The 12,490-nt window shown below is 36.5% G+C and overlaps 1 protein-coding gene across 1 annotated transcript in view; it reads right to left on the reverse strand.

The window, feature by feature from the left end:
* Nucleotides 1–1,261: 1,261 nt before the first annotated feature.
* The window catches only part of MEOX2 (mesenchyme homeobox 2), a 53,413-nt gene continuing 42,184 nt past the window's right edge, over nucleotides 1,262–12,490 (reverse strand). The window contains exon 3 of the mRNA XM_008629947.2: nucleotides 1,262–2,573. Coding sequence (XP_008628169.1) covers nucleotides 2,349–2,573 — 225 coding nt within the window. The 3' untranslated portion in view covers nucleotides 1,262–2,348. The remainder of the gene's footprint in view (nucleotides 2,574–12,490) is intronic.

Here is a 12,490-nt window from a genome sequence, read left to right on the forward strand (position 1 = left end):
GGAACATATTGGTGCATTTCAGGTAATGTAAATAAAGCACTTCCATTTGTTTTGTAAAGCGTCAGCTCAAACTTGGTTGATCTGTTTTCAGATGCAATTGTAATTTCTTCATGAATGACGGTAATAAACAATTCTGAAAACCTGAAAAGGCGTTTTTGGCCAATGGAGTACTTAGAAGACATCTCTCCGTTTTACTAGCAAAACAAGTCGCATTGTATTTGACTAAATTTCTGTGGTTAAAAAGTGTTATTTGAAAATTAAAGATACTTATTTTCAACTTTTCATTGAAATTTTTCATTTTGAAATGTAGCTATATTTCATTTAAGAGTGGGAAAAAAATAGTCAAGAATAAAAAGCTTTAGTCTGAATCACTATAATTTTTTTCTGTTTTGATAATCCCAAAAAGCCTTTCCCATCCAGACATAAAATCAAAAATATCAAGTATTCACAATAGTTAGCTTACTTCTCTTATCCCCTTCCTGTTCGGAGCACTTTTGTATGACAAAGGCATCTGAAAAAGAACTGAGAAAAAAATGCTGGAATTCCTTAACTGCTGGAATCAATAAAATCCTCTGAAGTCTTTTAAGAAATTAATTACCCATTGCTTGGATATTTTAAACTAGAATGGTCATGACAACAATTAATGTGCAAGAAAGATCAAACTTACAGTGAAAAGTATTTGGAAAATAGACACAGATTTCTTGATTGCATTTAAGTTTTATGATACTCTACTGCTCCACATAGCAGAGTTTCAGTGAATGCTCACAAGCATTTGCTAGGGTATGCATGTTTCTTGCTCCCTCTTTTTTTCACTCATTTCCTTCTACCACACTACCCAGTCCAATTAATCTCTGAATTTTTGGGGAGATACTTTGAGGTTTTTTGTGCTGAACAACTTTATTGAACAAAGGCATGATTAATATAAGTATGTATCCGTTCCTTATATTTACTCCCTTTCATCCAAGTCAACAAGCTTCAACAAAATAACCCTTTACATTTGCTCTAAATCTGGAAAAATGGTTGAACACAATCTTGTTGGTTTTGGCTGAAGACATCATTAGCTGCTAGTTAAATTTTTCCTGCTAAAAGAAAGAGTTTCCCAAATGGATTAAGGTAGAAGGTTTATCCAAGATTAAAAGCCTAAATTTGGAAACAGGTTTGTGTTGTCCCCAGACGAAGTTCCAAAAGACACAAAAAGAAACAGAGCTCCTTAGGCAAAAATCACTTTTTGAATCCTATGAAATCATTGTAGAGACCAGAATTATTTAAAAAGGATTATTTATTAAACATATTTCTTTACAAAGTACAATCAATAGTTTGCATTAAATTTTGGGGTTTGGTATTTGCCTGTATGTACACAAAAGCTTATAACAGAAAATGTGTCTTGATTTTACACAAGGGGCACAATATAGAGTTACCATCATATTTTGATTTCTACCAACATAAGCAGTTGATAATAACTTTCAGTTTATCTGCTGGCTTTTTAAACTGAACATGAAGCAACAACATTTCTGCAGAGTGTCAGTATTTATCAATGTACTCAATTATGACAAAGTAGAAATGAATAATCCTTTGGAAAGTTTCCACTGAGCATGAGTGGAACATGACATTTTTGGCAGGTTACTGGACTATCCTTATGATTGTAAAAATCACTTTTTGCAGTTATAAGATAGGAAGAATTGAGGAGCTAGGTAAATTTAATAATACCCTATTAGCAGCAGTTGATAGTAAATGCAACATAACGTTTGTTTTGTCTGTCATACAAGGATGTGTCCTAGCAGACACTATTGTATTGTTCTCTACTTGAACAAAAGTATCTGCATGTATTGTATGTCTTTGGAAAAACAAAACAAAGATATAGAGACAAAAAGCCATTTATTGTCATGAGTGACTATTGCCATCAGCTAATATGAATGCATTGCTAAAAATTAGTGAAGACAGGAAAATGCTGTAAGGTAAATATATACAGAGTTAAAATACATTTCTTATCCACTAGATAGTGATTTTGTGGCACTGTGGTTTTCAGAATATAATGTCTTTTGAGAGCAATGTAATTTTCAGTGCAAGCTTAAGCAAAAATACCTGCCCACTGTCATAAACACGACAAACAAATCTGGAATGTTCAAAGTAAGTTTGTCTTCCACTTCTCCACTCTTGAGGCACCTTTAAGACATGGCACTTACTGTAAACCATCTAAGAATCGAGAAAAGCAGACACAATAAGCCTGAATTTTCCATAACAACTTTAAAGATCACAGCCAGAGTCACTTGCATAAGTAAACGATGCCTGTGTAAGGCTTGCCAGCAAAGCATCTTTCCTGAGAACGGAGCTGGGACACTCTCTGTGTATCATAAGTGTGCATGCTCAGAGCTGTGGTCGCTGTCGTGGCTGTCGTCGTTGGCTAGTGAGTCCCCCGTGTGCTGGAGCCCAGCGGCGCCGATGCCAGAGAGCTCAGAGGGGAGCAGCGTGCCCTTTTTCACATTCACCAGTTCCTTCTCCCGGGCTGCTGCCCCTTGCTGGCCCCCTTTTACACGCTTCCACTTCATCCGTCTGTTCTGGAACCAAACTTTTACCTTCACACAAGAAAAACAAAACAAGGAAAGAAAGATGGGGTCACTGAAGGTAAAAATGAACTTTCTAGCTGTAGCACAGCACTTGGGGATTGTATTTTTCTAATGTGCCTTTCTGTCTGGATGGTAAAGAGCTTAGCAAGCTTTCCCTGAAGATCAGGCAATTCAGTTTTGGATAGGATGTGAACACTGGGGATAATGACTGCAAGGGAGGAAAAGGGGTTACTCTAAGAAGACAGCTGGGCTATCTGCTGCAGACAGCTCCATAGGACCATCTCAGAGCCCTTTAGAAAACATTAAAAAGTTCACATACTCTCGAAAAACATATTAATGCCATTTGTCAGGGAGAGAAACAAAGGCAAAATGTTTCCTGTCAGGGGACTGTGCAAAAGAACATACACTGTGAGTAACAGAGAAACCTTCATAGGAGGGTAGTTACTCTGGAAAGGAACTTGCATGAAAAGTTGCCATTGCTTTCTGCTTTGTTTCTGTAAACTGGTGATGAGTTTCAGGTGCAGCAATTTAAAGGTGCTTTTTTTATTATTGCTGAAGTATCTGAAAGAGCATTTCTTAACTTCAGAACTTAAGACTTCCCTGTCTATTTCACAAATGTATTCAAATTATTCTAGTTAACTGATCCTTTATTCTGCCATAGCCTTAGACCCTCGTCAAATTTTTCAGAGAAAAAAATACCCCCAAAGTCAGAAGGCAAGGCATTTATAAATTTGAGTCAAAATTGACAAATAATTTCAGGTAAGAATGAAAAACAAAATCATAATATGGAAGACTGAAAGTGTATCTGTGTTTAAGTCACGTTAAACCCCAAGGTTTTCTCCAGCTGAAACTCATTTCCCCTCCTCCCCTTCTCTGTATGGAAATATATGAGGGAGAAGTAAACCTAAATTATTTGCACTGCAAACCACAATAGCCAAAAGAAAAGAAAAAAATGATGTGCATAGCAGCTGTCAAATATATTAGACCAGATTAAAGGCTGATTTCAGATCAGCTTAAAGTAATGTCACTGAAAACAGTATGAATAGAATATTGTTCGGTTTGATTCATGTAGAGTTAATGTTGCTGAAAAATCTCGTGTGCGTGTATGCAGCTCTTCAGATGAAGGTTCCGCAGAAAAATAAACAATGCCTGCAACATTTAACTTGGAAAAAAAAGCAAGAAAGCTTGCAATGTTGGTATATCCTCTGCTGTGTTTAGCAGAATGTGTTTCAGAGTTTTAAAAGAATCAGCAAGCAACAGGCACAGCAGGAAATATTGTACAACATGAGTAATAGAGCCACAAAAATGCTGTTTTGCTGAATCTGTCTTACACATCCAGGAAACATCACCGTTTTTAACCTTTACTATCGCTTTGAATTTTACATTAAAATTTTACTACAATTGAACTGATAGATAATGTCATTATCTTTATGTAGGTATATAGGAAGAAAGAGAGGTTATTTATTTTTTTAATACTCTATATTCCTGCTAAAGCCAAAGTGAGCTGTTAAAGCAAATCACTTGGGAACAGAGCAAAATGATTCCAGGTTAGTTAAGAGCCTTAAAGCACAGCACATCCTTTCCTCCGGTCAACTCATCAGAGTCAAAGAAACCTAGGTTGCAAAGTGAAATAAGTGTAAAAGGGAAGATATTTATGACTGGCTGCTGTGATGTTGGAAATTATCATACTCAGGACTGGTATCAGAAATGTCCTTGGAAACAGTGTCTTCAAAAGGGTACAGCATTGGCAGCTTTCTGGGAGAAGTGATAATGTTATTTTGTTTAGTTTTGGTGGGTTTTTTTTTAAACAGTGAAGTTTCCCTTGCAAAAGGCACTGCTCTATTTGTGCCAGATAGTGCAGTAGATGCAACTGCAGTCATACTCTAAACATCAAAAATAATACACTTTGGATTGGACCCATTATCCCAGGATATTATCACACTTCTTATGAAATAAGGGCCGAGAGAATTTTCTTTGGTAAGAAGAAATTACAGGATTGGAGTAATTGCTAAGACGTCCAAGCAATTCTCTGGATATTTTTATGTCCTTGAACATTCACAGAATAATTCACAGCACTGAAAGCCTAAAACAAAGTAATAATATATACTAAACATGGTTTCAAGAAAAATGACAATGACACATTTCAAGTAAAAGTTTCAGTGCACAGCCTGGATGCAACCTGCTTTAACTTACTGGAACAGGAGACATCCAGGCAAACAGCCTTCTGGATGCAGCCAGTTCTTTTGTGGATACTTGAGAAACTGAAGCTAATACTCCTATGGCCAGTCTGAAACTGTCCTGGATGGGACAGGAGTGAGCATGATGATTACTGCCTGGCTTCGGTTACAGGTGCTCATTTCTGTTCTCTCACAAAGCTAATTCTCACATTTGCTGAGCTGACTTTTTTTGACTGTTTTCTGCTGTAATTTAATAAATTATTCTGCTTTTCATTTTTTATGACAATACATTTTGATTCTGCTTGTTAGAATTCAGGCCACTTCACAACAGCGGAGTTGAGAGGAGTCTGTCTTCCTGAGCATTAAACCCAAAAGATTAACACCAGCTTCCAGGTAATGAGTAGCTGAATCCAGGCTGGGGAGTACTTCTTCACTCGGATCACCAACCCTCAGATCAGCTCATAAGAGCCTTAAAGTGCCTCCACCATGGAATTAGTAGAGGTCAACATCTGCATATTAGTTGATATAAATCAATTAAGGGATGATGACTTCCGTTTTCAAGAATAAGCACAAGATACATTTACGTATTCCTCAGAGGATCCAGCATGCAACACTATGTCTGCACATGACCCATTGTATGGGAAACATGGCACTGGGCAAAGTTGGGCTGAAATGACTCCACCTACCTTTGCATGCACTCTCTTGAGTGTAGAATGAAGAGAGTAACCCCAACAACCTCGTGGGAGGAAATATACTGCTGAAGGGCATATAGCCTTCCCATAAAGAGAAAATGGTAACTATGTTAAAAAGGAAAAAAAGGGGCTTTTTTTTTCATTACTTTAAATAAACAGCATCTGATTTATTTAGAAAATACAAAATAAGCAATTTCCTTATTTGGTATGTAAAAGATTATTTTCAAAAGCTGGAAATCATTTATAATGAAGTTTATCATTGAAAATATTGTGAGTTTATTTTGCTGTCATTTGCTGTGTTAATGTACAGCAGGGCTCTTATATGAGGGAATACATTAGATATTTTTTAATACATGTTTCTTTATGTCCTGCATTATGAAGTATTGAAGTCCACTTTTGACCTGATCCAAAGTACACTAATGTCAATGGGAGTTTTTTCGTACAGTTCAATAGACTCTAAATGAAGACTTTAATGCTCATGTGCTGATAATATGAGACAGGTACTTCACTTGTTATTTCCTCTAGAGATCAAATTTAGATATTGGAATTCTGAACTTCCTTTGGAGCTGAAGAGCCAGTTATAGAGGGTATAATTGTTACTGATATGTGATCCATTGATATTTTAGATGGAAAGGAAGTGAGGCAAACTTTGTGTGAAGTAATTCAGAGCATCAGTTTATCTTGGTTCATGGAATAACGTGCTTTTTAAACACACAACTCACTTAAATCTCACAGGTCTTGCATAAAATATGAATCAAAACAAAACACCCAGCGAAACATAAAGGAGAGAGGACAAAGAAAGAAGATAGAAAATAAAACAAATAGAATAGAATAGAATAGAATAGAATAGAGAGGGAAAGGTCAAGAGTGACAGAAAGTGACTGAATGACTGAAAGAAAAATTAAGAAAAATTAAAATAAAAATAAAGGAGAGAGAAAAATTCCTTACTGAAGTGAATTTGAAAAACTCCTGAAATTTCTTCCAGCGAAAGAACTGGTGGTGACATTTACAACTTTTTGCAAAAAATTATATCTTTTTAAAGTAGTTTAAAGATCTACTGTGACAAACTTAATAAGATTTACAAACCATTTAATGCTATTTTTCAAGTCTGAGTTAGCTCCAGCAGGACCTGAGCGTGGTCACCACCTCCCAGAATCAGGTCCCGATTGCCTACTGTTTGTTGAGATGCACTCCCTCTTCTCCACCCTTTGACTAGCACAACTTGACTGTACAGAGCAAGCATATGTACGCACAGAAAACAAAGGAAGTGGCGGGAAATGAGCTATATTAAAGATGATGGTAGCATTAACAGCTGTTTCTAAATCAGCACTTATGAGCCAGTCTATTGAGCACATCTGCTTACTGGCACGAAAGCCCTGTTTCCTTTCCCTTAGTCAACAAGTTGTTTAGCATCTGCATCTCCACATCTGATGATTAGACTGTTGCTTATGATACGAGTAAATTATTTCTCATCGCGTATCTCCTGACGTACGAGATAAATGTTTTTGCTGTGACCAATTTATTTTAAGGTCTACCTGTAGGAATCATAGGAGGGGAGTCAAAACAAGGAAGTTGACATTGCTAGTGTCTAGATTGACAAAATAATATAGGTCCTTAGTAGTCTTAAGGGCCACATGATGTGCTGTGTTGCATGTGTGTCTTTAATACAACTTCCCAATGTGGACATCCAGACATCCTTTTGATTCAAAATGCAAACAGTTCCTAAACTTCTGATTTAATGCTCCTTCTTCAGCAGAGCCTTTCAATCACGTTAACTTTAAGAATAATCGACTGAAAAATTAAAGACTGAATTCAAACTACCTTAGTTGCACTATCTGCACCCTTTTTTCTTTTAAGAAAAAATACTTTATAAAAGCTATTTTCTGGAAATGAAAGATTCCTAAAATCAGGTTTTCTATTCCATTTTCTATTCTATTTTAGTGGCATGAGTCCCAAACAAGATTAAAATTTGAGGCCTGATATCTAGAGAACCTTAAAAATTAGAAACAAGAGTGCTGTGCCAGTTGTAACTGTTCTTTTGCTTTAACAGATCCATATTTCTAAGCAAGAGTCTTTGCAGTCAGTATCCTAAATGCCATGTTTCAATATACCTAAATGATATGTCAAGAAGTCCAAAGCATCAAGCCTTTAAAGCATTCTGCCCTGGTCAGCTGCTGTCCATTTCCTTTTGCTTTTATTATTTTTCAATCTGTCAATTTACTTTCCTCTAATACAGACAAACTTGTGAATAACAAAAAATAACCCTGAGCCTTTGAAATTAGAAAAAAAAAAGAGGTTTACTTCTCAACTTTCTTTGGCCTTGAAAACATTCCTGTTATTTTTAGATAGTACACTTATGCTGCCAAGTTTTAAGGAAAGTCAAACTCCTGAGCTTTACAGAAATCCCTGGTGTTATACAGCTGAAGCTTACCTTCTTTGCATATGTAGAGATAGTATTTTCATGATAGTTTATTCAGAAAATTATAAAAGCAAATAGAAATGTACAACCAGAAAGTTTCCTACAAATAAATATGTATTCATAGAATATTACTTCAAGGATTTCCATTTTCTATTCCAAAGAAATTCTCATAAAAATTTCAATTTTAGAGATTAAAACTAGTTAAAATAAATCTTAGTATTAAATGTCTTCTTAGTAATTATAAAATATTTCCAAAATCTATCACTTTAAGGAAATTGTCTTCTCTTTGGAAATTAATGAGTGGTACCAGAACCTCCTGATTAAAATTACTGAAGTCACCTGCTCACTTATTTAAAATGATCTGCCCCGTGTTTCATTACAGAACTTTGCACTGAATGTGTACAAGTACTTTGCAGCAGCTGTTGAGAAAAAGGGGAGGTTTTGGCAGGTGCACAAAGGACAGCTGGAGCTTTTGGCACCCAGGAAGGTGTAGGAGTGGGTTCTGGTTTATCATTACATAAAAGTCAGTTGAGATTTTGGTACTGCTTAGGTGATACATTCTCTTTTCTACCTCCCACATTTAGACAGGGATGGAATAGACATTATATTTCAGAGCACAGCAGTGATAGCAGTACTTCATTCCAGTTTTAGAAATCTTTGAGACCACTCAGTTTACCTCCCTCTACTCCATCCAAAGGACAGTCACCTTCTCCACCAATGGTCTTCAAAACTGATTTCATGATCAAACAGTTAATCTGTCTGAATCAAAACCTCTCCAAAGTAGATTTTTGCCGTTAACATATCTTAGGCAGAAAGAGGCACACTGTCTCAGGTTTCTTCCTCCTACTGACTTGTTTTACGTAGTCTAAGGAAGTTGGTTTTTTCTTAAATTAGTCTTTCTTTTTTTAGTTAAAGGCAAAGAAAGGCAATCTGTGGGGCTGCTTCTAAACCTCTGTCTATCTTATTCTCCTGTAATACATCTTTTTTAGAGTCTACTTTCATCCATTTCTTCACATATGTATAGTACCTAAAAGGGGCTTACAAGGAAAGAGAGGGACTTTTGATAAGGGCATGTAGTGATTGGAAAAGGGGGAATGGTCTTAAGATAAAGGAAAGTAGGTTTAAATTAGATGTTAGGAAGAAATTCTTTACTGTGAGGGTGAGGTTGCCCAGAGAGGTTGTGAACTCTCCATCCCTGCAAGTGTTCGAGATCAGAATGGGTGAGGATCTGAGCAACTTGGTGTAGTGAACTGTTCCCTGCCCATGGCAGGGTAGCTGGAACTAGATGATCTTTAAGGTCCTTTAACCCAAACAATTCCATGATTCTATGATTGTGTAATTCCAAATCTACAAAATAAACAAATGGTGGAAAACTAATTTGTGGGGAAGATGACCTTTAGCTAAACTTTTCTCTTCTTTGTGTAGGCATTTACCTCCATGAATTACTCACATGTGGAGTATTTCACTTCATGATAACAAAATTGTAATGTGCATCACTCTGCACCCATTTTGCACAGATCAACTGAATGTGAAAGTTAAAAGATGGTAGGTAGCCAAGACTGGATTTTGGGTAAGTATTTAGATGCTTCTCTTTCTGCTAGTAGTTTATTATGAAGAAAGAGAAGTCCCTTGAGGAGTAGAAACCTGTGAAACCAGAAAGAGATTCAACTTTTCTCAATGGCCTGCATAAAAAATATCTCCTTTATTCTACATGTGCATTTTTAGCTCTCCAAAATCATTTGTTCTCCACTGATTTATTCTATTTCTTAAAGTGACAAATTTTAAAAGCTCCTCTTTCGCTAAACAGGTGACAGAGAAGCCACATCTTTCTCAACTTGAGCCTAAGAAAGAGCAGGCATAGGTAATGGCAGAGCCTCACACACTTTGTAAAAGCAGCTGTGTGAGCTGCTAATATTTCTGTCTATAACACATATGCTTCTTGGCACAGGCAGAGGTTTCTCCCCACCCAGCACCTCACAGGGTTTCTCTGCAGGTGTAGGGTCCATTCACAACTAACAGCTTGAGGCACTTGGATCTTTGCATATTAATTGCTTGTTTGAACTCAATCAATACTGCAAATTAAATATGCTGATTGAATTTTTGCCATGTGATTTTTTTAAAAGAATTATTGGAGAAATCAAAATTATGCACAAGTTATAACTAAGTGTTCTAGCTGCATTCTTTCCTGAGAAAGAACAGAGGTAGCACGATAAGTCTTACTGCTGGTACTTATAATGTTCAAGACAAATATCAAAGTTTGATTTTATTAAGAGTGTTACTTTAAATAAACAAAAAATCTAAAGGATTTCAAACCACACAGCCTCATTATTATTGTGTGCATAGAGAGTGCTTAACACATGGAAGTGTGTGGAATGAGCAGCTGCCTTTCAGAGAAGATGTGACAGCATGACAAATCAGACAGATATGGTCAAGCCTGTCCTATCAATACCGTTTGATTTTGTTTGATTTTTGTTTGAAAATATTTCACCACCTAACCTCAGAAGACTAGCTTCCTAAAGTAGAAAACTAGTTATGCCATGTGATGCATGAACAGACATTTGCACTTCCAAAGGCTGTGCAGAGCAAACACATGATGGAGGAATATTGAACTCCCTGTTTTCTTGCCTGGGTGACCAAGTGAAGCCATTCTTATCTTACTACTGAAGTCTAAAAAATGCAGTGATTAGCCTCCCTGGAACTTTTTAGTGCTGAGAAGTATTTTAATTATGTCACTTGTGATGAAGCTTTGAGGTAACCAGGTCTGGAGAAAAATTTTCTAATGGTAAACTTCATGTAGTATTTGCATGGTCTTAACAATGCAGTGCTACGGTGTTGGTTATGGTACTATACCAAAGTATAATTTAAATAATAGTGCTTCTTGCTTCTATCTCAGGCAGAAAAAGGCACCACAAAGCTTCTTTCTTGGTGACTCATTCCATGTTGGTACCACACGCATGGAAGTCCAACGCTGATGCAAAATCATTCCTCATTTGGGCATAATTTTGTCCTTTGCTTATGCAAAATCAATGGCTTTAGGCCTTTTATAAATGGTTGATAGTTTCTAGGCAGATATTGGAAGTTAAAGTTGAGAAGAAATAAACTTTCTAGTTGCCATCAGCAGAATTTAATCTGACTAGGTGGGATCTTCTGTTTATGTTGGCAAGCAGAAGCATTACATATTTGAACTGTTTATTCCGGTAACCTTAGCTAGCCTGAAGAACTGCAACATTACTCTTTTGATTAGCTCCATGCAAAAAGATCTTGCGAGATGGAAAGATCTCCTACTCTTTCTATATTTGGCAGGATCAACTCCATAAAAATGTCCATTTTGCCACTCCTCTGATACGCCACTGCAGCTGCTTCCTCCCCTCATCCCACAGTGAGATATTAAAAAGTCTGCATGGAACCTTCTCCAAGTTTATCTGGAGGTACGAAAAAAAGCCAAGAATGCACTTGTCAAGGTTACAAATATCTAGGGAGCTCAGATAGTTTTTAGTCTAACTAGCTCTTCAAAATATGATAGAGGCTGCCAGCTGAAAATTATTAACTGCTGCCTGAGCTGGGATTGTGAGTGCACTCTGTAGGAGAGGGAGCAGGAATTGTATGTACCTATATTTCTGGAATTCTTACAATACCATAATAGAGCCATCCTACCACCAGATGTGCTGATAATGCTCTCAAAGTGCACCCTTAATATCTAGGCAATTGAGGCACTTATTTCATTTCATCCTCCTGTCTTGTAACACAGGTTTCCTTTTTAGGGAGTGATAGGATTACTTCCTTCTCCTGAGCCATATGTTGTTAGGGGTTTTTTTTTCATTATTATTTTTGTGAAATGGCCTTCCATGAGTCATTTATGTTTGAGCTGATCTCGTAAGTTATTTCAAATGGAGCCTTACTTTGATGACTGCAGAGAACTTTAATACCCTTATATAGCTTTTTAAATATGGTAAGACATATGTTTTTTCTACAGCTTGTTTAAATGCCAGAAAGGTAATTATGAAGTGTTAGTTGGTCAGTGCCTCTTTTAATCTGTGGCGTATGGTAGAAATTATCACTATAGTCAAGAGGAAGATAGAGATTTCTTAAGATAATAGGCTCCGTGATTTATCTCACATCTTGGGAAAAAAATGAAAGTCGTAGCTTTAGGATGACCTAACAATACTTTCCCCAGATTATTTTGTTGTTCTTCTGTCTCTGAATAATACATTTTTCATTTTTTTTAAATCCTAGTGAAAAAAATAATGCTAAACAAATAATTCCATCAGAGGTTAGGTCTGCTCTCAATTTTCTCAACTTCTCTATTTTCTGAGCAGATACATTAGTTCACCCAACAGCCACTGCTACTTTTTTGTCATTGTACTGTCTCAAGTAAGTTTCAGTTCTCTGTGTGCAAATTCAGTGTTTCATGAGCAATCAAGAAATCTTCCAACACCAAGAGGTCTACAGCATGTGATGATATCCAAAGCTATCACTTGTGTGTTCACTTATTTCAAACAAAGGAACTACTTCTACTTTCAAAGGAACTATCAACTATTGCATTTTTCGCAATGCAGCTTTGGGGAAAAATACTAAAGAAAAATGGTTCTACAAACAGCAATTTTCTAAAAATGTTTCCTCACAGGAAAGGGGGGCGGG

Source organism: Corvus brachyrhynchos, unplaced genomic scaffold (assembly GCF_000691975.1).
Source record: "Corvus brachyrhynchos isolate BGI_N302 unplaced genomic scaffold, ASM69197v1 scaffold142, whole genome shotgun sequence".
NCBI classification, from domain to species: domain Eukaryota; kingdom Metazoa; phylum Chordata; class Aves; order Passeriformes; family Corvidae; genus Corvus; species Corvus brachyrhynchos.